This window comes from Nycticebus coucang, chromosome 8 (assembly GCF_027406575.1).
Source record: "Nycticebus coucang isolate mNycCou1 chromosome 8, mNycCou1.pri, whole genome shotgun sequence".
Taxonomy (NCBI): Eukaryota; Metazoa; Chordata; class Mammalia; order Primates; family Lorisidae; genus Nycticebus; species Nycticebus coucang.
In genome coordinates, this window is record NC_069787.1 from 10,241,301 (window position 1) to 10,264,582 (window position 23,282).

General features: G+C 41.0%; 1 protein-coding gene and 1 non-coding gene across 19 annotated transcripts in view; both read right to left on the reverse strand.

Annotated features, from left to right (window-relative positions):
• THUMPD3 (THUMP domain containing 3) overlaps window positions 1-23,282 on the reverse strand; it is a 40,475-nt gene that overhangs the window by 11,943 nt on the left and 5,250 nt on the right. For 12 of the 18 annotated variants that reach the window (XM_053599328.1, XM_053599316.1, XM_053599318.1 and 9 more), the window contains 7 exons: window positions 13,766-14,242; window positions 11,014-11,144; window positions 7,237-7,306; window positions 2,971-3,086; window positions 1,491-1,601; window positions 489-612; window positions 163-299 (listed from right to left, as the gene is read on the reverse strand). In XM_053599328.1, the coding sequence (XP_053455303.1) occupies window positions 163-299; window positions 489-612; window positions 1,491-1,601; window positions 2,971-3,086; window positions 7,237-7,306; window positions 11,014-11,144; window positions 13,766-14,242 (1,166 nt within the window). Of the gene's footprint in view, window positions 1-87; window positions 300-488; window positions 613-962; window positions 1,602-2,970; window positions 3,087-7,236; window positions 7,307-11,013; window positions 11,145-13,765; window positions 14,243-23,282 lie in introns of those variants that run through there. The other 6 variants (XM_053599327.1, XM_053599326.1, XM_053599325.1 and 3 more) reach the window with 5 other exon arrangements.
• On the reverse strand, window positions 18,546-18,652 carry LOC128592838 (U6 spliceosomal RNA). The gene has a single exon (XR_008382051.1). It is a non-coding gene; the product is annotated as a U6 spliceosomal RNA (small nuclear RNA).

Genomic DNA, 23,282 nt, shown 5'->3' on the forward strand with positions numbered 1-23,282 from the left:
CCTTTGCTAACTATCGTGAAGCTTTGGACTGGTTTTAGTTTTAAGAGTACACACCACATTTTCGTTAATACTATTTTTCTCAAAAAGCAGGTTTTTTTCATGCTGACATTTCCAGTGTTGGGAAGTACAAGTACTATTTGTCACTGTCATTCTTTGCATTACCAAGGAGTTCCTCGTTCAACAGGATGCACAAAAGGCTGAGGTGTACGTCCCAGAACATAAACTGCAGCACGAAGACCCCCAATGTTCACCCAGACTGTATCCACCTTTTGCCATACACGTCGCATTCCAGATAATGCCTGTACACACAAAAAGCATAAAAACAATTACATTTGACAGTCCGCTTCTAAATCTTAGCTGCCAGCTACGAACCACTAGGCAAAGACAAAACATATCCTATTCCAAACTAGCATCTCCAAGTCTACTTAAAAAGATCCTACAGTTGCCACAGGCTGAGATTTTTGACCTAATGTTGAAACGTGTAGCACCTTGGTAAAGCATTTCGTGTCCTGAGTAAGAAGTACAGCTCGGCCTGTTGCAGGTGTGCAGACACGGCTCATCTCCCGTAGGCAAGCTGGATAAAGGTTCCAGTTTCTCTTCTTGGAGCCCATCCTATAAAAGAAGGTCTAATGAGTCAAATATTGTTGCAAAAGGTACATGCCTAGGACCATATGAAATGGGAAGATAGTTTCATGCATCCTGGGGCATAAAAAATAGTTGTATTAGCTTGGCACCTGTAGTACAGTACCAGCCACAGACACTGAGGGTGGCGGGTTCGAACCTGGCCTGGGGCCAGCTAAACAACTGCAACAAAAAGCCAGGCATTGTAGCAGGCGCCTGTAGTCCCAGCTACTTGGGAGGCTGAGGCAAGAGAATCACTTAAGCCCAACAGTTTGAGGTTACTGTGAGCTCTGACGTCACAGCACTCTACCAACGGCTACATAGTGAGACTCTGTCTCAAAAAAAAAAAAAAAAAAAAAGTTGTATTTTTAGAAACCAGAGCTTTGCCATTACATGTCAATGAAATAAGCTGAGTGAGTAAACTGCTTAGAACTCTGAACCAGAAAAAAAATTGGAGGAACTATTATAGTTATATAATGTGTCCTCTTAGACAGTCAACTATATAAACTAAGTAATTAGAAATCATTTATCTGAGAACCAGAATCAGAACCAAGTTCTCCCTGACCTTTTTGTGTAAAGTAACATGGTGTAATTAAAGAATGGGCAAGAAAGTGAATTCTAGATAGTTTTAAGGTGAACCTCCTATGATGATGAAAATGTAGTTCATAACATTCTTTAGTTCTCAGAAGAAATATAATATGTAAATGCATATTCTTATACATAGTATAAGTGAAAAGCAGCTCTGTTAAGTCTGTTAAAATTAAAGATTTTTTTTTCTGACTTTGACTATGCTCAAGGAAAATGACAGAAGATAAGTAGGTCCTAGTATAAGAAGTAAAAGTAAAACCAAAGAAAAAACCAATCCCTACCTTTTTCCAAATGGCAAATCTGTTACAATAACGTCCACTGAGCCTGTTCTTAAGGGCAGATTGCAGATATCCCATTGAACAGCATCTATGGGCAAGCCCCACGATGGTTTCCTGTGGGGAACAAAGGAAAGGTGTTTTAACTTACTGTGAAGCATGTTGATACTGAAAAAATATCAGTGAAAACAATCAAAATTTTAAAAGTGGTATGAAAGAAGAAAATGAAAATTCATAAAAATGTTATGCTGACTAAAATCTAGAAAAATGATGAGTTTAAAAAATTTAAGAGTTTCTTTTTTCAAAGGATGTCAGCTGGGCTTGTAATCTCAGCTACTCAGGAGGCTGAGACAAAAGGGTCACTTGAAAGTCCAGGAATTTAAGGATGCAGTGAGCTGTGATCACACCACTACGATCCAGCCTGGGTGACAAAGTAAGACCCTGTTTCTAAAAAAAAAAAAAAAATGTTAAATAGGCAGAAATAGCACAAACTAAATAGACAAAAAGTGAAGGAATACAGCATCTGAACAAATATTCAGAAGCCAGGGAAGAATTTGTTTAAAAATGTTTATCAAGTTTGGAAAAAACAAACTTATCTATACTAGGCCTCAAAACTTTAATAAAAATGAAATAAGCTGCGCCTGTGGCTCAGTCGGTAAGGCGCCGGCCCCATATACCGAGGGTGGTGGGTTCAAACCCGGCCCCGGCCAAACTGCAACCAAAAAATAGCCGGGCATTGTGGCGGGCGCCTGTAGTCCCAGCTACTCGGGAGGCTGAGGCAAGAGAATCGCTTAAGCCCAGGAGTTGGAGGTTGCTGTGAGCTGTGTGAGGCCACGGCACTCTACCTAGGGCAATAAAGTGAAACTCTGTCTCTATAAAAAAAAATAATAAAATAACCTTCCAACTACTTATATACATAAAATCTGAAGCTGATCCACAGACCTACATCAGCAGCAATTACCAGGAGCTTGCTAGAAAATGCACTCACGGGTCCCATCCAAACACTGATCAATGTGTGTTGGCAGTACTCCCTGGTGATTCACACGTACATTCATGTTTGAAAAGTACTATCCTAAACACCTAGATCAGATACAATGAGATACACAACCACTGACTTATGTATTTCTATACAATGGAATATTATGCAGTCATTAAAACAGACCCTAAAAACAGTGTTTAAAACTTGTGAGATTGAAATGAATCTATATAATGTTCTTCTAATACGTTAGGGGGAAAGTTATATGAATGACGAAAGAAAAATGAAGATAAAAACAGTTGTGTTAGAGTGAAGAATGTAGTTAAGTAAAAAATGCTTTTGAAATATAAATGATTTACAATAAACTTTTGAAATGTAAACAGTCTCACAGTGTGTTCACTTTGTTTATTAACGATGTCACAGTGCACTGGGGGAATACCAATTCAGAAAGTCTATGAAAAGTGACTAAGTAAAAAAGATGCTAAGAAACCTCTGCAATTAAAATTTTACCCTTCTGTATTTTGGCTCTTGGTCAATAAAGATGAGATGTTATTTACTGCTCTATTTACAGCCAGTGGATTATTATCACCAGCAATATGGTAACAGTCAGACCATTCGGTTGCTCCCTAAAAGATAAAAAATGCATATTAAAACAGAAGTGGCAAACTGCAAAAAATAATTATTTCAATCAATTACCAATGAATAAGACAATCCAGTGCTTTTCTAAAGTGGCGAAACATTCCATATTGTCAACTGTGCTCTTCCCCTCGCTGAAAATACCCTCTTGTTATTTCTCTGCTTGCTCAACTCCTACCTTCCTTTTGAGACCCAGCTCAAATGTCATGTCCTCTCTGACATCAACCCTAACTCACCAAGCTGCCTCTCTCATCTTCCCCTCCCAAACCACTACACACATACATACACCTGCCACTGCGCTTGTTGTATTTTTAATAATTTCTTTCCCCGTGTGCCTCCCAACTAATCTGGGAACTCCTTGAGAACAGGTTTAGTATTTTATTCATTCTCTCACCCAGCAGTGTCTGGAATACTAAGTAAATCCTAAATAAACATGGTATAAAGAAAATTAACCATATCTGGCTCGGCACCCGTAACAGTGGTTATGCCACCAGCCACATGCACCAAGACTGGCGGGTTGGAACCCAGCCAGACCAGCTAAACGACAATGACAACTGCAACAACAACAACAAAAAATAAATAGCCAGGCATTGTGGTGGGTGCCTGTAGTCCCAGCTACTCGGTAGGCTGAAGCAAGAGAATCGCTTAAGCCCAACAGTTTGAGGTTGCTGTGAGCTGTGATGCCACTAGCACTTTACCAAGGGTGATACAATGAGATTCTGTCTCAAAAAAAAATTACCCAAATCAAACTGACTATATCTTTTTGTGGTTCTAGGAAATTTACGTAACTTGATATATTAGCGTATTTGAGAATTTCAAAATGCAATTTCCCTTGTATCATGTGGTTTTGAATGATAATTACCATATCAGTAAAAGGATTTTCTAACTTTAACCCCAAAACATGCCAGTAGAATATAAATACAAAACTGTCACATACCATTTGTGGGATGCTGTGACATGTGACCCCAGGCCTGAATGAAGTTCCATCCAGATTAACAGAAGGTTTGTGACTTAAAAGCAGAGAAAAGTTTCTGCCTCTGCTTAGGGATGAGACGCAAATACCTCTCCCTTTGTAAATAGTAATACACCCTGAACCATGACTATATAGCACTTTCAGGTCTTCTGCCCAGACACTTAAGGATGATGACATGCTCCTGTCTATAATCCTATAATGACTTCAAATAAAAGCAAAACTGAAATATGCCAAAATTTATAGTGGGTGGGGATACAGAAAGAACCAACAGAGTTTGATAAAAGCCTCAGTAATTCTGATCCCCTAACTTTTTAAAAAAAACTGTTTGCATTTTCAGCATCTAAAAGAGTTGGGTTTTGTATAGTACTCCAACTTTTAAAAAAATATTCTAGGGTGAGTGTGGTGGCTCAGGCCTGTAATCCTTGTACTCTGGGAGGCTGAGGCAGGAGGAACGCATGAGGCCAGGAGCTAGAGACCAGCCTGAGAAAGAGCAGACCTGTCTCTACAAAAGAACAGAAAAATGAGCTGGGTGTGGGGACATGTGCCTATAGTCCCAGCTACTTTGGGGGTTGAGGCAGAAAGAGCTCTCTTTTTTTTTTGAGAGTGTCACTATGTCGCCTTCAGTAGAGTACCATGGCGTCATAGCTCACAGTAACCTCAAACTCTTGGGCTTAAGAGATTCTCTTTTCTCAGCCTCCCAAGTAGCTGAGACTACAGGCGCCCACCACAACATCTGCCTGTTCTTTTGTTGCAGTTGTCATTGTTGTTTAGCAGGCCCAGGCTGGGCCCGAACCTGCCAGCCTCACTGTATGTGACTGGCGCCCTACTCACTGAGTTAGGGGCACCAAGCTAGAAGGATCTCTTAAGTTCAGGAGTTTGAGGTTGCTGTGAGCTACAATGATGCCACTATACTCTAGCCCTGGCGACAAGAGTGAGACCCCATCTCAAAAAAAGAAAAAAAGGGCTTGGCACCCATAGCTCAGTGAGTAGGGCACCGGCCACATACACTTGAGGGTGGTGGGTTCGAGCCCAGCCTGAGCCTGCTAAACAATGACGACTACAACCAAAAAACAGCCAGACTTTGTGGTGGGTGCCTGTAGTCCCAGCTACGTGGGAGGCTGAAGCAAGAGAATCTCTTAAGCCCAAGAGTTTGAGGTTGCTGTGAGCTATGATGCCATAGCACTCTACTGAGAGCGACATAGTGAAACTCTGTCTCAAAAGAAAAAGTATTCTAGATCAAGTATTTTATACTTTGGTGAACAAATCTGTGTATATATATCCTATCAATTCCTTTCATAATTTTATTCATTTTGAACATATTATTAGACTTTCCTACACTGGCAACCTCATGACTAATCTTAAGTAGAAATGGCTCAAGTTTTTTTTTTTTTTTTTTGGGGGGGGGCCTTCTTTTTGACTCCACTCTCTGTATTGTGTATTTCTAAGGTCACATGTGGTGACCTTACCTGTTATTTCATACATGTATTATGGTTTAATGTTGGAAAACAACACTGCTTTGTTCCCAAAATCCTTGGTAAACACAAGTGAGTTTTCTCTATGTGAATCTCTCTTTTTTTTTTGAGACAAAGTCTCACCTGCTCACCCTTGGTAGAGTGCCATAATATTATATCTCACAGCAATCTCAAACTCTTGGGATCAAGTGATTCTCTTGCCTCCCAAGTTGCTGGGACTATATGCACCTACCACAATACCCAGCTATTTTTAGAGACAGGGTCTCACTCTGGCTCATGCTGGTCTGGAACTTCTGAGCTCAAGCAATCCACTGGCCTTGGCCTCCCAGAGTGCTAGGATTATAGGCATGAGCCACCTTGCCCGGCCACTGTGTGGATGTTTTTAGTCAGATTAATTACACCAGCGGTCAGAAGCCTAGCCAAACTCAGTAGGTACACAAGAGTACTACAAGGTTGTTCTTGGATTTTAACTCCCATATCACAGATATCATTTCTAATTACCGTTTGCATTATTTTTCCCTCTGTGAATTGGACTTTCTCATATGTCCAATTTCTGCCCACTCATAAGATCTAAAGTACCTCCCCCCAGTTTATTCCAATTGGCTTTCAGTATACTACATGCAAGAACTTAACTATGTTTTCACACAAATATAAATGATTTTACTGGAAGCTCCCTTTCCAAATTGTTTTTAACATATACATGATACTCATTCTCCCTGAATCAGTATCTATTTGTTAAATATTATCCATTTAGAAAATTCCTTTTCGGGCGGCGCCTGTGGCTCAAGGAGTAAGGCGCCGGTCCCATATGCCAGAGGTGGCGGGTTCAAACCTAGCCCCGGCCAAAAAACAAAAAAAACAAACAAAAAAAAAAAAAAAAAAGAAAATTCCTTTCCATTAAGCAGTTTTCATGAATCTTCTCAATTTATCATAGTAATTTTGAAAACTGTTTAAGAGCATTTGGTATGTAAGCTTGTCAGAAGTTCTAGAAAATGTAAGTAACATTGATAGGTTTTCCCTTTTCACAACTATACTACACCCTGTAGGAATATAAGTAGATTAAGAAGCATAATGTCACTTTATAGAAATAAAAACTGCCTTCCTACAGTTTATGCTTATGCCTTCAATTATCCATTCCTGTTCATGTCTACCAGTTTGTCTCTTACAGAAAGGGGACTCACGAGCAGTTTGCAACTCTTAGCTCCCGCTGTAATCATATAAATAGATATGACTAACTAGACAAAATTTCCAACTTTACTATTATAAATATTTTTTGTTTTTTTTTTCTTGAGATACAGTCTCAAGCTGTCACCCAGGGTAGAATGCTGTGGTGTCAATCAATAGCTCACAGCAACCTCAGACTCCTGGGCTTAAGTAATTCCCTTGCCTCAGCCTCCCAAGTAGCTGGGACTACAGGCGCCCGCCACAACACCCAGCTATTTTTGTTGTTGTTGTTACAATTGTCATTGTTGTTTTAGGGGCCCAGGGCCAGGTTTGAACCCACCAGCCTTGGTGTATGTGGCCAGTGCCCTAACCACTGAGCTACAGGCACCACCCTACTATTATAAATGTTTTAAGACTCTTGGGTCCAATGACCCAAGCTCGGTGATTTCACTATGTCTAATTTGCCCATTAGGTTTAGAACATTCTGTATATGTATCATTGCATATCTAAAAGCTAAAGAAATTTTATTACCTCTATTGGTATTGCCCCTGTTCCACACATTGGATCGACTATTATATCATAAGGTAGAGGATCACAGAGCCTGGAGGAAAGAGAAGAGCCTATGTAAAGAGACTCAACCAAAAGCTTCTGCAATGATTCCTAAAGCTATATTGAGGACCTATCACATTAGTACATGAGGAACACCAATCTACCATCATTTAAAAAAACCAATTTATAATTATATGTTGACTCCATAACCTACCACTGGAAAATAAAAATTACATACAACTTAAAATCTCTTTTGACTATCATCTGAAATTCCATTTCATCTCCAGATGGAATTTAGTTTCTAGACTTCTTAAAACCATACACACACACACATTTTCTCATACTCAAACACACTTCTAGAAAACACAGTATTTTTATATAAACTTGTAATACACTTTAGCATATAAAAACAAAACAGTTTAAAAAACTAGTAAAAAAAAGTTTAAGGGCAGCGCCTGTGGCTCAAGGAGTAGGGCACCAGTCCCATATGCCGGAGGTGGCAGGTTCAAACCCAGCCCCTGCCAAAAACAACAACAACAAAAAAAAAGTTTAAAAAAATATAACCAGGGCAGCGCCTGTGGCTCAGTGGGTAGGATGCTGGCCCCATATACTGAGGGTGGCAGGTTAGAACCAGTCCTGGCCAAATTGCAACAAAAAAAAATAGCCGGGCATTTTGGCAGCCACCTATAGGCCCAGCTACTTGGGAGGCTGAGGTAAGAGAATCAATCACCTAAGCCCAGGAGTTGGAGGCTGCTGTGAGCTGTGACGCCACAGCTGTGAGCACTCTACTAGAGGGCAACAAAGTGAGACTCTGTTTCTAAAAAAAAAAAAACATGTAACCAGCTTGGTGCCTATAGCTCAGTGGCCAGAGCGCCAGCCACATACACTGGAGATAGCAGGTTGGAATTCAGCCTAGGTCTGCCAAATAACTACAACCAAAAAATAAAAATAAATAGCTGGGTGCTGTGGCAGGTGCCTGTAGCCCAAGAGTATGAGGTTGCTGTGAGCTGTGACACAACGGCACTCTACCAAGGGCAACATAGTGAAACTGCATCTCAAATAAATAAATAAAATAAGTAAATAAAAATAAATTTTAAATAAATGTATAGCCAGGCATTGTGGCAGGTGCCTGTAGTCCCAGCTACTTGGGAGGTGGAGGTAGGAGAATCGCTTGAGCCCAGGAGTTGGAGGTTGCTGTGAGCTGTGATGCCATAGCACTCTACCCAGGGTGACAGCTTGAGGCTCTGTCTCAAAAAAAAAAAAAAGGTAACCAGTTAGCACCTGTGGCTCAGTGAGTAGGGTGCTGGCCCCATATACCAAGGGTGGTAGGTTTGAACCTGGCCCCAGCCAAATTGCAACAAAAAATAGCCGGGTGTTGGTTGTGGCAGGCGGCTGTGGTCTCAGCTACTCAGGTGGCTGAGGCAAGAGAATCTCCTAAACCCAGGATTTAGAGGTTGCTGTGAGCTGTGACGCTACAGAACTCTACTGAAGGCAACATAGTAAGACTCTGTCTCAAAAAAAAGTAACCAACCAGTATTACATTAAAAAAACCCAAATATGTCTCAAGTAAAACATGCATTGATGCAAGTTTACTGGCAACTAGACATTCAGTATTCCTTTTACTTGTGAATTTAATTTTAAAAATAATAGCACTGATATAAAATAATTGCTTTACTTTGAGCATTTATTCTTTGCCACCCATAGATTTAAGCTCTTTCCATGCATAATCTCATTAAATCCTCAGTAACAATCCTGTTAGGTAGATTAATGTAATTATTCTCATTTCAAAGATAAGCTAATAGAAGGCAATACTACGTTACCTATCCAGGGTAACTTACAGACTCAGGATTAGAGGCTGTTACCATTACTGTTAGTAGCTTAAAGTGCTATTCCTTCTATGAAACATCCCAGCCTGAGAAGTCACTGGGTTTCTCTTACCTTTTCCTGGCCTTCCAACCTTTTCAAACGCTGTTAATGGGATTTATCATATGTGTATTTATCTCCCCAAAGAGATTATTGGGGACTAACATGGGGTTCTCTTTGTAATACCTGTCCTGCTCTACCTCCCTGTTCCTACTCCTCAACAAACAGCGACAGAATCCTTGGCAACTACCTTGGGGTTGTAAGCAACCTGTACTCCACGTAAGCAACCAATTGCTGATGGGTCAGGGGTGGACACTTGACCAAAACTGTATCAATCAAATCTCCTCTTCCAGAAATTTGGAATAAAGAGCTAAACGCCTAGCTGGTACAGGTTCTTCATTTGAAATCAGAAAGGAACAGAATGTGATGAGCAGAGACAGAAGTCCACAGGCCCTAAGGGGAAGGAAAAGTGGCTGCTTTGGTTTCTGGTGGTTTTCCAAGATGTGGTTCCCACACTTCTTGAAACACAGCATTCAGATTTTCCTGTGGATTCCCCAAGATTTTTCCCTATCTTTCCAATAACACTACCATTTACACAATCCTAAACTAGCTTACTTAGCTTTCTAATATTTGCACCCACACTCCCTTTCTGTATTCCTGGCTTCTTCCATATTGTCTGGCAGAAGATAATAAACATTTATTACATTTAATAAATGAATGAAGACTAGGAGCTTTTCCTTATTCAAATAGGCCTAATTTTCTATTATCATCATTGAATTAATATGCTCTAATTGTGCTGAACCCCGTTACTCCCTAAATGAGAATGATAAAAGAGGAAGCAAAGAAAAGCAATTAATTACAGTCATGTGCCCCATAACAACTTTTCAGTCCACAGCAGACCCAATATACAAAGGTGGTCCATAAAAGTACAATACTGTACTTTTAATGTATCCTTCCTATGTTTGGACACACAGATTCTTACCATTGCATTACCACTGCCTACAGTATTCAGGATAGTAACATACTATAGAGCAGTGAGCAGTGGTTCTCAACCTTCCTAATGCTGCGACCCTTTAATACAGTTCCTCATGTTGTGGTGTCCCCCAACCATAAAATTATTTTTGTTGCTACTTCATAACTGTAATTTTGCTAGTGTTATGAATCGTAATGTAAATATCTGATATGCAGGATGTATTTTCATTGTTACAGAGGGGTTGCAACCCATAGTTTGAGAACTGCTGCATAGGCTTGTAGCCTAAGAGGAATACTATGCCATGTGGTCTAGTTGTGTAAGTAGGCTATACCACCTAGCTTTGCGTGAATACACTCTATGATGTTTTCACAATGACAAAATCACCTGATGACACATTTCTCAGAATATATCCCAGTCCTTAGGCAATGCAAGCCTGTATTTAACTACCAAAACATGCCAGGTACTGTATAAAATAGGTATTTTGTGTATGTTCCTGCATTTAATCTTAATAATTCTTTAAGTATTATATCAAATTCATTTTGTAATCTGGAAAACAGAAGCTTAAAGAAAAGATAAACTTGTCCTAGTGGTGGAAAAAATCACCTAATAAAAAAGGGGAAAAGAGCAAAATTTACCTCTCAATTATAGTATATCTTTTCTAAATGAGAGTGCAACAACCCCATTCAAGAAGCAAATGAACTACCATTTTCATTTTAAAATCAAGAAAACTAAGATACTGGTTAAGGTATATTTTCAGTATCACAAGGAGTCAACGTACTGTCAATGTTAGATATAGGGGAAACATAGATCATTAGCTTTTTACCCTGTTCTTTATCCACTAAATTCCAACAAAATCAGAGTTTTGAGCAGAAAAATTCAACCCAGGTGTCACTTTAATCTGAACAGCAAACTCATTCTCTCACCTGAGCATCCCATACGCAAGAGTTGATCTAAGAGTTGTGGGTCCAAAATGTGTGATATTTCTTCGGTGGAGACTCTCTTCAGTCAATGCAATGCCCACGATGATTTCATTACCATGGATATTCAAAAGTACCTATAGTAAAGTTGAGTAAGTCAAAACAGTTTTAGAATTGTCCAAACTGCGATTTATTAATACAACTTTTTGAGGCTTTAATAATTAAAAAAATGTTTTAATTTAGGGCAGCGCCTGTGGCTCAGCGAGTAGGGCACCAACCCCATATACCGAGGGTGGTGGGTTAGAACCCGACCCCGGCCAAACTGCAACAAAAAAATAGCCGGGCATAATGGTGGGCGCCTGTAGTCCCAGCGACTTGGGAGGCTGAGGCAAGAGAATCATCTAAGCCTTTGTCTACCTAGGGCGACAAAGAAGACTATGTCTCTAAAAAAAAAAAAACACAAATTTAAATTTAAGTATACTTTTTATATACTGTAAAGTACACAAATATTAAGTGTACAACTCAGTAACTTTTTGCCAATATCTGCACTCTGTAGCCACCACCCAGATAAAGATACAAAATATTTCCAGCACCAAGAAGCCTCCCCTATCAGCTTCCGGTAAATATCCATTCAAAGTAATCAATCATTAATCTGACTGCTACTATCATAAATTACGTTACTTTCCAAACTTCATATAAATTTAATCACATAGTATGTACCATCCCTTATTTTTTTTTGATAGTCTGAAGCTGTCACCCTGGGTAGAGTGCTGTGGAGTCACAGCTCACAGCAACCTCAAACTCTTGGGCTTAAGTGATTCTCTTGCCTCAACCTCCCAAGTAGCTGCCATAGGCGCCTGCCACAACACCGAGCTATATTTTTGTTGTTGTCATTTTTGTTTGGCAGGCCTGGGCCAGGCTCAAACCCACCAGCCCCAATATATGTGGCTGGTGCCCTACCCACTGAGCTACAGGCACAGCCCTCATCTCTCTCTTTTTTTTTGAGACAGAGTTTCATTATGTCACCCTCTGTAGAGTGTGGTGGTGTCACAGCTCACAGCAACCTCAAACTCTTGAGTTTAAGCAATTCTCTTGCCTCGGCCTCCCAAGTAGCTGGGACTACAGGCACATGCTACAACACCTGGCTATTTTTTGTTGCAGTTGTCATTGTTGTTTAGCTGGCCTGGGTTGGATTTGAACCCACAGCCTCAGTGTATGTGGCTGGCACTGTAACCACTGTGCTATGGGCGCCAAGCCAGCCATCTCTTATTTTATAAATCTATTTTATTCTTTTCATGTTGGACACCCAGATTTCATACCAAATTTTACTACACAAGCACATATTGTGAAGGTTAAGTTCTTCATATATAGCATACATATACTTAAATTTCTAACATTTTCAGAAACAAAGTCAAATATATAGAAGTGTTACAAGAAAACTGGCACAATGAACTCCCAAATATACCTTTTACTTAGACCAGTGATTTTCAACCAGTGTGCTGCAAAAAATTTTAAAGATCATTAATTAACTTATTTTCAAAAGAAGTTCAAAGCACAGTAGTAAATCCTTTCTTTTTCACTTTTTTTTTTTTTGGCAGTTTTTGGGCAGGGCCGGGTTTGAACCCGCCACCTCTGGTATATGGGGCTGGTGCCCTCCTCCTTGAGCCACAGGAGCCACCCCTTTCTTTTTTTTGATCAACATAATTTAAGTGTGCCATGGAATTTTAATTAATAGGTTCAAGTGTGCTGTGAGAAATAGGAGAGCTGGATCTAGTATGAGCATAAGCACTGATGTTCTATGAGGACAGGGTTTGCTTTGTTTTTGCTTTTTTTCTTTTTTGTTATTTTGCTTTGTTTTTTTTTCTTTTTTGTGTTATTTTTTTTTTTTTTTGTCTGTTTTTTTGCAGTTTTTGGCCAGGGCCAGGTTTGAACCCGCCACCTCCTTGAGCGCCCTACTCCTTGAGCCATAGGCGCCGCCAGGGCTTGCTTTTAAAAAAGGAACTTCACGGTTTTTTAGTAGCAAAGCTCTGCAACCAAGATGCACCAAAACAAAGTATTGTTTTAATTCTGGCTCAATTTTACAATTTGAATGTCCACATAATGTAGTAAAAAAGTACTAGATTACAAATAAAATCTTGCCTGGCCACAGTGGTTCATGCCTATAATCCTACCACTGTGGGAGGCTGAGGCAGGTATATTGCCTGAGTCAAAGACCATCCGAAGCAAGAGTGAGACCCTGTCTCTACTAAAAATAGAAAAAAAACTAGCTGGGCATAGTGGCAGGTACCTGCAGTCCCCAATACCTGGGAGGCTGAGGCAAAATTGCTTAAACCCAGAAGTTTGAGGTTGCTGTGAGCTACAATGACGCCACCGCTCTCTTCCTAGAGTGAAAAGACAGACTAGGTCTCAAAAAATAAATAAATAAGAAAATCTTGATAGCTCCCATCTATTGAGCACTTAGTACTAATACATGCAGGTGGATGTGTTAGTTACCTCATTTAACCTTCAGGACAACCTTAAAGTTCTATACCATTATTGGCCCCATTTCAAACAGAGGCTTAGAGAGATCCTGCCTAAAGTTATACAGCTGTGAAGTCAAAATTTGCACCTAGAGCTGTCTCTATACCCTATGCACTTCTTAACCATATCCTACCAGCTCTATTGCCTTAGTTAAATTGTCCATATGACTGGGTTAGTCTGGAAATTCTATAAATCTGTGACAGCCTTCTTGAATCATGATCATCATAGCGGCACGTACCTCCACATCAAAGTCGGTCATGTCAGCCTTCCACTGAAAATAATCTTGAATAGCACCTCCAAAATCTCTTGCCGCCTCATTTGAGGTAAAGCAATGTTTCTCCCCTGCCCTATTGCATGTGACTCTAAATTTTAGCACTTGAGACTCAGTTTCTTGTTTTGCACCCTCATCAGTCTCATCTTTGCAAGATGCCAAATCATCACCTACTAATGTTGATATCTCCTCTTTGATGGCTGGATTTTCATAATAATCTAAGATATGTGACTCTAAAGCATTGCCAGGGAACTCTTTTTTAACATCGGTCTCATCTGTTTCGTCTTCTTTTCCATCATCAATCTTCTCTTTACTTGAATTTTGATTTATCTTTTTGCGCTTTGTTTTTTTTTTCTTAAAACTGGTGTTAATTTTCCATACTTTTAAAGGATCTGACCATGGGAGTTTTCTAGCCAAGTCTTCAAAATCCTTTAGAACTTCTTCCTATAATGGACAGAGAATGAAATCCATTCACTTCTCAGAACCACTTTAATTGAACAAATAAAACCCTACTTTGATCTTACACAGTCATTATCCTTTGGGATTAGTTCCAGGTCACCAAAACGCAAGGTTGCTCAAAAGTCTCTACATAAAATGGTCTAGTATTGACTACATGGTGTAGTAGGTGGCTACCATGGTGAATGCACAGCCTTAGAACAGTTCCATTATAACCAGTATGTAGCTGGTGGCTACCATGGTGAATGCACAGACACAGAACAGTTCCATTATAATTCCCTCCATATGCTTTTAATCATCTCTAGATTATTTTAAATACCTAATAAAGGCTCGGCACCTGTAGCTTCATGAGTAGAATAGCCGCCACATAGACCAAGAATGGCAGGTTCAAGCCTGGCCCAGGCCAGCTAAACAACAACGATAATTGCAACCAAAAAATAGCCAGGCGTTGTGGCAGGCGCCTGCAGTCCCAGCTACTTGGGAGGCTGAGGAAAGCGAATCGCTTAAGCCCCAGAGTTTGAGGTGGCTGTGAGCTGTGATGCCGTGACACGCTACTGAGGGCGATATAGTGAGACTCTGTCTCAAAATTAAATAGAATAAAATACCTAATAAAATGTAAATGCTATAGAAATAGTTGTTGTAATGTATTATTTAGGAAGTAACAACAAAAAAGTGTGTATATGTTCAAGACAGATTCAGCCACTGTAAGACTATATTTTCAATTCCTGGTTGGTTGAATCCACAGATGCAGAGGTTCAGCTGTACACTGATCATCACGTTAAGAACAAAAGAATAAGTAACATAATGCCTGCAATTAAAAGTATTCAAATCTCAGGCGGTGCCCATAGTTCAGTGGGTAGGATGCCGGCCACATACACCTGGGCTGGCAGGTTGGAACCCAGCCCAGGCCAGCTAAACAAAAATGACAACTGCAACAAAAAAATAACTGGGCATTGTGGCGGGTGCCTGTAGTCCCAGCTACTTGGGAGGCTGAGGCAGAGAATCACGTATGCCCAAGAGTTTGAGGTTGCTGTGAGCTGTGACGCCACAGCACTCTACCAAGAGCGACATAGTGAAACTGTCTCAAAAACAAAACAGGGTGGCACCTGTGGCTCAAAGGGGTAGGGTGCTGGCCGCATATGCCGGAGGTGCCGGGTTCAAACCCAGACCTGGCCAAAAACTGCAAAAAAAAAAAAGAAATTAAAAAATGTATCCATCCAACTTCTAAATAGTATCAAGAGTCATCTTTTTTTTTTTTTTTTTAAGTAAATCCATGGCTCGGCGCCTGTGGCTCAAGCAGGTAAGGCACCAACCACATACACCTGAGCTGGAGGGTTCAAATCCAGCCCGGGCCCACCAAACAACGACGGCTGCAACCAAAAAATAGCCGGGCGTCATGTCAGGTGCCTGTAGTCCTAGCTACTTGGGAGGCTGAGGCAGGAGAATGGCTTGAGCCCAAGAGTTGGGAGGTTGCTGTGAGCTGTGAAGCCACAGCACTCTACCCAGGGCGACAGCTTGAGGCTCTGTCTCAAAAAAAAAAAAAAAAGTAAATCCATGAATGCCCCTCCCTTGCATGAAATCCTTCAACAGCTTCCCACTGCATGTAGAAAATCTAAATACCTGCAATAGCCTAGTATGATCTGACTCCTGCTTATCTCTCTCACATCATTTGAGGATCACCCTCTTCCTCTACTTAGTCTCTTTGCACTGCTTACCCTTTCTCATCACTTAATAGCAGTTTAAAAGACTCTCATCTCTGAGAGGCCTCTTCTACTTAAAGTAGTCCTCCCAAGTCATTCTCTTCCTGTTTTTTTTTTTTTTTTCCCCATTGCAGTCCTTAGCATTATCTGGGGTTACTAAGATAATGTATTGTTCACCATCAAAGCTCCTCCCAGAAGGTAAGTACATCTGCCTGACCACTGCTGTCAGTACCAGCACATAAAAAGTAGTCGATAAACAGCTGCTGAAAAATATTTGATTAGGCTTGGTGCCTGTAGCTCAGTGACTACAGCGCCATCCATATACACCAAGACTGGCAGGTTTGAACGCGGCCAGGGTCTGCCAAAGAACAATGGCGACTACAACAAAAAAATAGCCAGGTGTTGTGCTGGGCACCTGTGGTCCCAGCTACTTGGGAGGCTGAGGCAAGAGAATCACTTAAGCCCGAGAGTTTGAGGTTGCTGTGAGCTGTGATGCCACAGCACTCTAGCCAGGGCGACAGAGTGAAACTGTCTCAAAAATAAAAGAAAAAAAAAAAAAAAGATAAAGAAAAATATGTAACAGGTAGCTCTTAAAATATAAATATTTTAATTTAATTTCTTAGTGACTTTAGCTGCATGGTGTCATAGCTCATAGCAACATCAAACTCTTCGGCTCAAAACATCTCTTGCCTCAGGCTCCCAAGTAGTCAGGACTAAAAGCACCCACCATAACTGCTGGTGGCCACCATGGTGGATGCACAGACACAGAACATTCCCATTACAAAGTTGTACTGCACAGTGCTGGTAAAGACAGTGTTATGTTCCTAATGATCACAGTAGAAAGAAATCACTACTAGCTGACGGAACTAAGACTTGAAAATACAAGTGAATGAAGGCTTTGCTACTACTTAAAACCTGATGAAGTAGTAACTTCGGGATTAGCAGATTCAATTCTATTCACAAATAGAGGTCTTTTGCTATAAAAAGCTTCCAGAAAACTGGTAAGATTAAGATGGTAAAATAACACTAGTATAGCCCCTTTCTTCAGAAACTTCTAAAAGAAAAAACAACAGAAATACATTCTACTAGATTAAAGCTTTTAAAATAGGCTGGGGATAATGGCTCACAACTTTAATCCTAGCACTTGGGGAGGCTGAGGCAGGAGGACTACTTGAGCTCAGAAGTTCAAGACTACCCTGAGCAAGAGACCTCAATCTCTACTAAAGTACAAAATATTAGCAGGTATTGTTGTAGTGAGCGCCTGTTGCCCCAACTACTCAGGAGGCTAAGGTAGGAGATCACTTAACTTGGGAGTTTTGAGGTTGCAGTAAGCTAGACTGATGCCATGGCACTTTAGCCTGGGCAACAGAGTGAGACTCTGTCAAGAAAAAAAAAAAAACATTTCATTTAATGGCATGGAAATTATACCTTAACACAGCTATAAAAAATGAAGAACAATTCTACCCACAACCCTTAGTCAGACCAGGGAGATTTTCTTCTAACATGGAACACGGTCCTAACTTCTCCTAGCACAAGTACCTCATAAACAGCAGGACGAGAGGAACCTACTCATTCAATGATGAGAAATCATCAGAAGTTCTCAGCACAGGATTTATATGAAAGTAATAAAAGCAAAAAAGAGGAAGCACAACTAAACAAAAACAACAGCAGACCAAAAAATCAGCCAAAAACTGCCACAGAGCAGTTAAAAACTGTGATCAAACACAACATGACATCAAAAAATGTAAAAGGAAATACCTTTGTGAAAGAAGAGCTCAAAGCAATGATACAAAGGCAGAAAAAAAGATGAGGCAAGCCAGGAGCAAGAATTGGTAGAGTCAATGGATTGAAGGGTATTTCCAAAGCTTTCCCTCCAATGCAAAATAAAGTCCCAGTATTCATAGGAAAAAAAAAAAAAAGAATTTGTAGAGTCAAAAAAATGTGGAATAAAGAAATAAAACCCCAACTGGAATGGTGGTGGCCAGGACGGCAGCTGAACATGGCTATCTTGGCCAGATGCCTCTTAGCCCTGTGGGCAGGTCTGCAGTGCTGCTCCAAGGCAGGTTGCTCCAGCCCTAGGGCTGCCAGGGGTCCAGGGCCTCTGTGCCCCACAGCAGGAAGAAAAACACCAGCCCAGCAACATCAAATCCAAGCACAAGCACAGCTAGATCTGGCACCTGAGCATGCCAAGCAGTGTCCAGGTCATACTTCTGTGTCCAGGACATGCTTCCCCGCATGCTCAAGGGCTGCCAAGTTACTGAAATATTGAGGAGTACAATGATGCCCAAAGGACCCCCATTAAAGCATTTCCCTCATCTCAGAACTCACCGGGCAATGTTTGCAGACAGCTGGAAAAGCAAGAATGACTTGGATGTGGGTACCCTTTTTTTTTGAAGCAGAGTCTCACTGGGTCTCCCTGGGTAGAGTGCCATGGTGTCATAGCTCATAGCAACATCAAACTCTTCGGCTCAAGACATCCTCTTGCCTCAGGCTCCCGAGTAGTCGGGACTAAAAGCACCCACCATAACCACTCAGCTGGTTTTTTTTTTTTTTGAGGGGGGAAAGTATTTATTTGATCACAGAACACCTTTAAAAATATGGAATGCTTCACGAATTTGCGTGTCATCCTTGTGCAGGGGCCATGCCAATCTTCTCTGTATCATTCCAATTTTAGTGTATGTGCTGCTGAATCGAGCACTCAGCTAGTTTTTTAGTGAAGACAGGGTCTCACTCTTGCCCAGGCTGGTCTTGTGACTCCTGAGTTCAGGCAATCCACCTGCCTCTGCCTCCCCGAGTGCTAGGATTACAGGCATGTGCCACTGTGCCCAGCTCATGAGTGCCCTCTAACTTATGGGGTTGACCCAGGGGTAGAAGTGGGTGGGAGTGGAAGTCAGACTTTTCTAAGTTCCTTTCCCTTTTGTGAATTAGTAAGAATTCTGAACATAACAGATCACAGGCTAGTACAACTAACCACCACGTACCTGGTGCGCAGCTCTGACTATCAAATAGCCACAACCCATCCTGCCTCATCTTGGTTATTTTGAAGCTGATCTCAGGCAGCAGGTTATTTCTTCTATAAATATATCAGAATGTATCTCTCCAATATAAGGACTTTTTAAAATATAATCACAGGCAGGTGTGGTGGCTCACCCTTGTAATCCCAGCACTCTGGGAGGCTGAGGCAGGAGGATCCCTTGAGTTCAGCAGTTTGAAACCAGACTCTTCACTAATAAAGACAGAAAAATTAGCTGGGCATTGTGGCAGGCCCCCGTTGTTCCAGCTATTTGGAAGGTTGAGGCAGGAAGATTGAGCACCAAAGTTTGAGTTGCTGTGAGCTAGGCTCAGCAACCTGGGGTAACAGAGACAGACTCTATCTAAAAAAATAAGAAAATCACAAAACTTATCACACATCAAAGAATTATCAATTAAAAAATAACCACTGCAGACCAAGTAGATAGCACCACATAGAAAAGACACTACTGGGCGGCGCCTGTGGCTCAGTCGGTAAGGCACCGGCCCCATATACCGAGGGTGACGGGTTCAAACCCAGCCCTGGCCAAAGTGCAACCAAAAAATAGCCGGGTGTTGTGGCGGGCGCCTGTAGTCACAGCTACTCGGGAGGCTGAGACAAGAGAATCGCTTAAGCCCAGGAGTTGGAGGTTGCTGTGAGCTGTGTGAGGCCACGGCACTCTACCGAGGGCCATAAAGTGAGACTCTGTCTCTACAAAAAAAAAAAAAGAAAAGAAAAGACACTACTGAAAGCATACTAAAAGAATGTGGAGAAAAAGCAAAGCAAATAATGAGTAAAATGAAAAAAGGATTAGCGAGAAAATGTTAAGTATGAAAGACAGTCAAAACAGATCCTACATATATATAACTGGTATTCAAAAGAAGAGATTTAAAATAATAAAACATGGCTTGGCACCTGTGGCTCAAGCAGCTAAGGCGCCAGCAGCTAAGGCGCCAGCCACCTGAGCTGGTGGGTTCAAATCCAGCCCAGGCCCGCCAAACAATAATGATGGCTGCAACCAAAAAATAGCCAGGTCTTGTGGCAGGCGCCTGTAATCCCAGCTACTTGGGAGGCGGAGACGGGAGAATCACTTGAGCCTGGGAGTTGGAGGTTGCTGTGAGCTGTGATGCCACAGCACTCTACCCAGGGGACAGCTTGAGCCTCTGTTTCCAAAAAAAAAAAAAAATCTTTTTCTCAAATAATTCAAGAAGACTTTCTAGAAATAGAAGTGGCCTAATACGTCCTAACACGGAGTTATCAACAATGAGACATATTCTAGTAGACTTTAATTAGACATAAAAGATTAAAAATAAAAAAACTACCTGACCACCAGCCAAAAATATCAAAAAAAGCAACATATAAGTAAAAAACTATCAGGACATCCTCAGAGATTTGCATAGCAACATTTAGTACTAGAAGAAAACAAGCATCTATCAGTACAATATTCTTTTATTTATTTATTTTTTTTGCAGTTTTTGGTCGGGGCTGGGTTTGAACTCACCACCTCCGGCATATGGGGCCGGTGCCCTACTCCTTTGAGCCACAGGGCCACCCCAGTACAATATTCTTAAGGAAGGAAAATGTTAACTCCAAATTTTATACCCAAATTATTAAACAAATGCAAAGATGAAAGACAAACATTTCTGAACTCAAGCCATTCAAGGCATAAAAAGAAAAACTATAAAAGCACAGGTAATGTGCCTATGATCTATTTAACTATAGGACTACAATGAAAACAAATGTTACAAACTGGCATGTATGTTGGAAGGTAAAGAGAAAATGGGAAGTAATTTAGACATGCTGATAACCTCATCTCCTTTCCACAAGTCAAATTAAAGATGATAAATGAAATACAAGGCATAGGGTCCAAACTAAGAAAAATAATAAAAGTTGAAACAGAGGAAAAAAGTACAAAAAAAAAAAATCAGTTTCATCATTGCTCTTAGCAGGGATTCAAAAAATATTGTATAGGCTAGATTGTGGTAGTTCAAACCTATAATCCAAGTACTCTGAGAGGCTGAGGTGGGAGAATCACTTTGGGTCTAGAGTTTGAGACCAGCCTGGACAAAACAGGGAAACCCAATCCCTACAAAAATTTTTTTAAAATTAGCAAAGTGTAGTGTGTCTTAGATACTTAGGAAGCTGAGGCAGGAAGATCCCTTGAGCCAGGACCTCGAGGTTACAGGGAACTATGATTAGGCCATTGCACTCCAACATCGACGACAGAATGAGACTGTCTCCAAAAGAAAAGAAAAAAAAAATTGGCGGCCACCTATAATCCCAGCTCTAATCCCTTGGGAGGTGGAGGCAGGAAAATCACTTGAGCCCAGGAGTTGGAGGTTGCTGTGAGCTGTGATGCCACAGCACTCTACCCAGGGTGACAGCTTGAGGCTCTGTCTCAAAAAAAAAAGCAAAGAAAAAAAATTTCAAAATACTTAGCAAATAATTTTCAATAGACTACCTTTTTAATAGACTGTAGTTTCATCCAGATGATTCAGCTGTTGATGACTATCAGAAGTCTATAAGGTTACAATACTAGTGTTCAAAGTTACATTTTTATCAAATTTACATTTCTTTTTATTTATTATTATTTTTTTAGAGACAGAGTCTCACTCTGTCACCCTCAGTAGAGTGCCATGGCGTCACAGCTCACAGCAACCTCCAGCTCTTTGGCTTAGGCTATTATCCTGCCTCAGCCTCCAGAGTAGCTGGGACTACAGGCACCCGCCACAACGGCCAGCTATTTTTTTGTTGCAGTTTGGCTGGAACTGGGTTCAAACCCGCCACCCTCAGTACATGAGGCCAGTGCCCTATACACTGAGCCACAGGTGCTGTGTCATAGCTCACAGCAACCTCAAACTCTTGGGCTCAAGTGTTTCTCTTGTCTCAGCATCCCAAATAGTTAGGACTACAGGCACTCGCCACAATGCCTGGGTATTTTTAGAAACGGGGGGTCTCACTCTTGTTCAGGTTGGTCTCGAACCTATGAACTCAGGCAATCCACCTGCCTCAGTCTCCCAGAGTGCTAGGATTACAGGCATGAGCCACCACATCCAGCCCTTATATTTCTTTTTAGTTTGAATTCTTTTAGGTCTGGTCTTACTAGAGGAGTTTTTTGTTGTTTGTTTGTTTAGAAACAGAGTCTCACTTTGTCGCCCTTGATAGAGTGCTGTGCCATCACGGCTCACAGCAACCTCCAGCTCTTAGGCTCAGCCTCCCGAGTAGCTGGGACTATAGGCACCTGCCACAACGCCCAGCTATTTTTTTGTTGCAGTTTGGCCAGGGCTGGGTTCAAACCTGCCACCCCTGGTATATGGAGCCGGTGCCCTACTCACTAAGCCACAGGTACCACCCAGGTCTGGTCTTATTGGTTCTAGGCTGTGGGCTCATATTGCTTTATTATTATTATTATTTTTTTTTTTTTGAGTCTCACTGTCACCCAGGATATTGTGCAGTGGTGTCCTAGCTCACAGAGACTGCTCCTGGGCTCAAGCAATCCTACCTCAGCCTTGGAAGCAGCTGGGACTATAGCAGCAAGCCACTATACCCACCTTATTTTTTCTTATTTTGTAGAGACAGGATTGCTCTTTCTGAGGCTAGTCTTGAATTCCAGACCTCGAGCAATCCTGCTGCCTAGCCTCCCAGAGTGTTAGGACTACAGGTGTGAGCCACCACACACGGCCATGACTAGGTTTTAAACAATGTTTTGGAAATCAACCTGTTGCCAATAAATAAGTTAGAGAATTAGACAGCATATTATAGTTATTTTTTAAAGAAAATATGTCTAGATAGGCAATAAAATTGATAGGAGAAAAGTTTTTTTGTTTTTTTGGCTAGGGCTGGGTTTGAACTCGCCACCTCCAGCATATGGGACCAGCGCCCTACTCCTTGAGCCATAGGCACCGCCCAGGAGAAAAGTTTTTAAGCAGCTGAGTCTGGAAACATGACCAAAAAGCAATGTGGAAAAATCCTAAAGGCTTACTGCAATCTATTTTCAACCTTCAATTTAAGGCAGCAGTAGAATATTTAAGACTCAGATGATAAAATGCTAAATACTCTTTGGAGACAAAGCTGTTGTCCTAACAACTGAAGGAGTATTTAGACATTACTTTGTCTTTATTTCAAAAAATGAAGTTAGCGAAGAAAGCAGGGCAAAAGCAAGATGGTGAAAAATTGTTATTTGTAGACAACATAAATTGCCAACTTGTCCTTTGGTTCATACTCTAGAAGCAATTCTGTTTTAGAACCATATATATATATAAATATCAACAAAGCTAATCTAAGGTTTATATATACATTGGTAAGAAAATCAAACAAT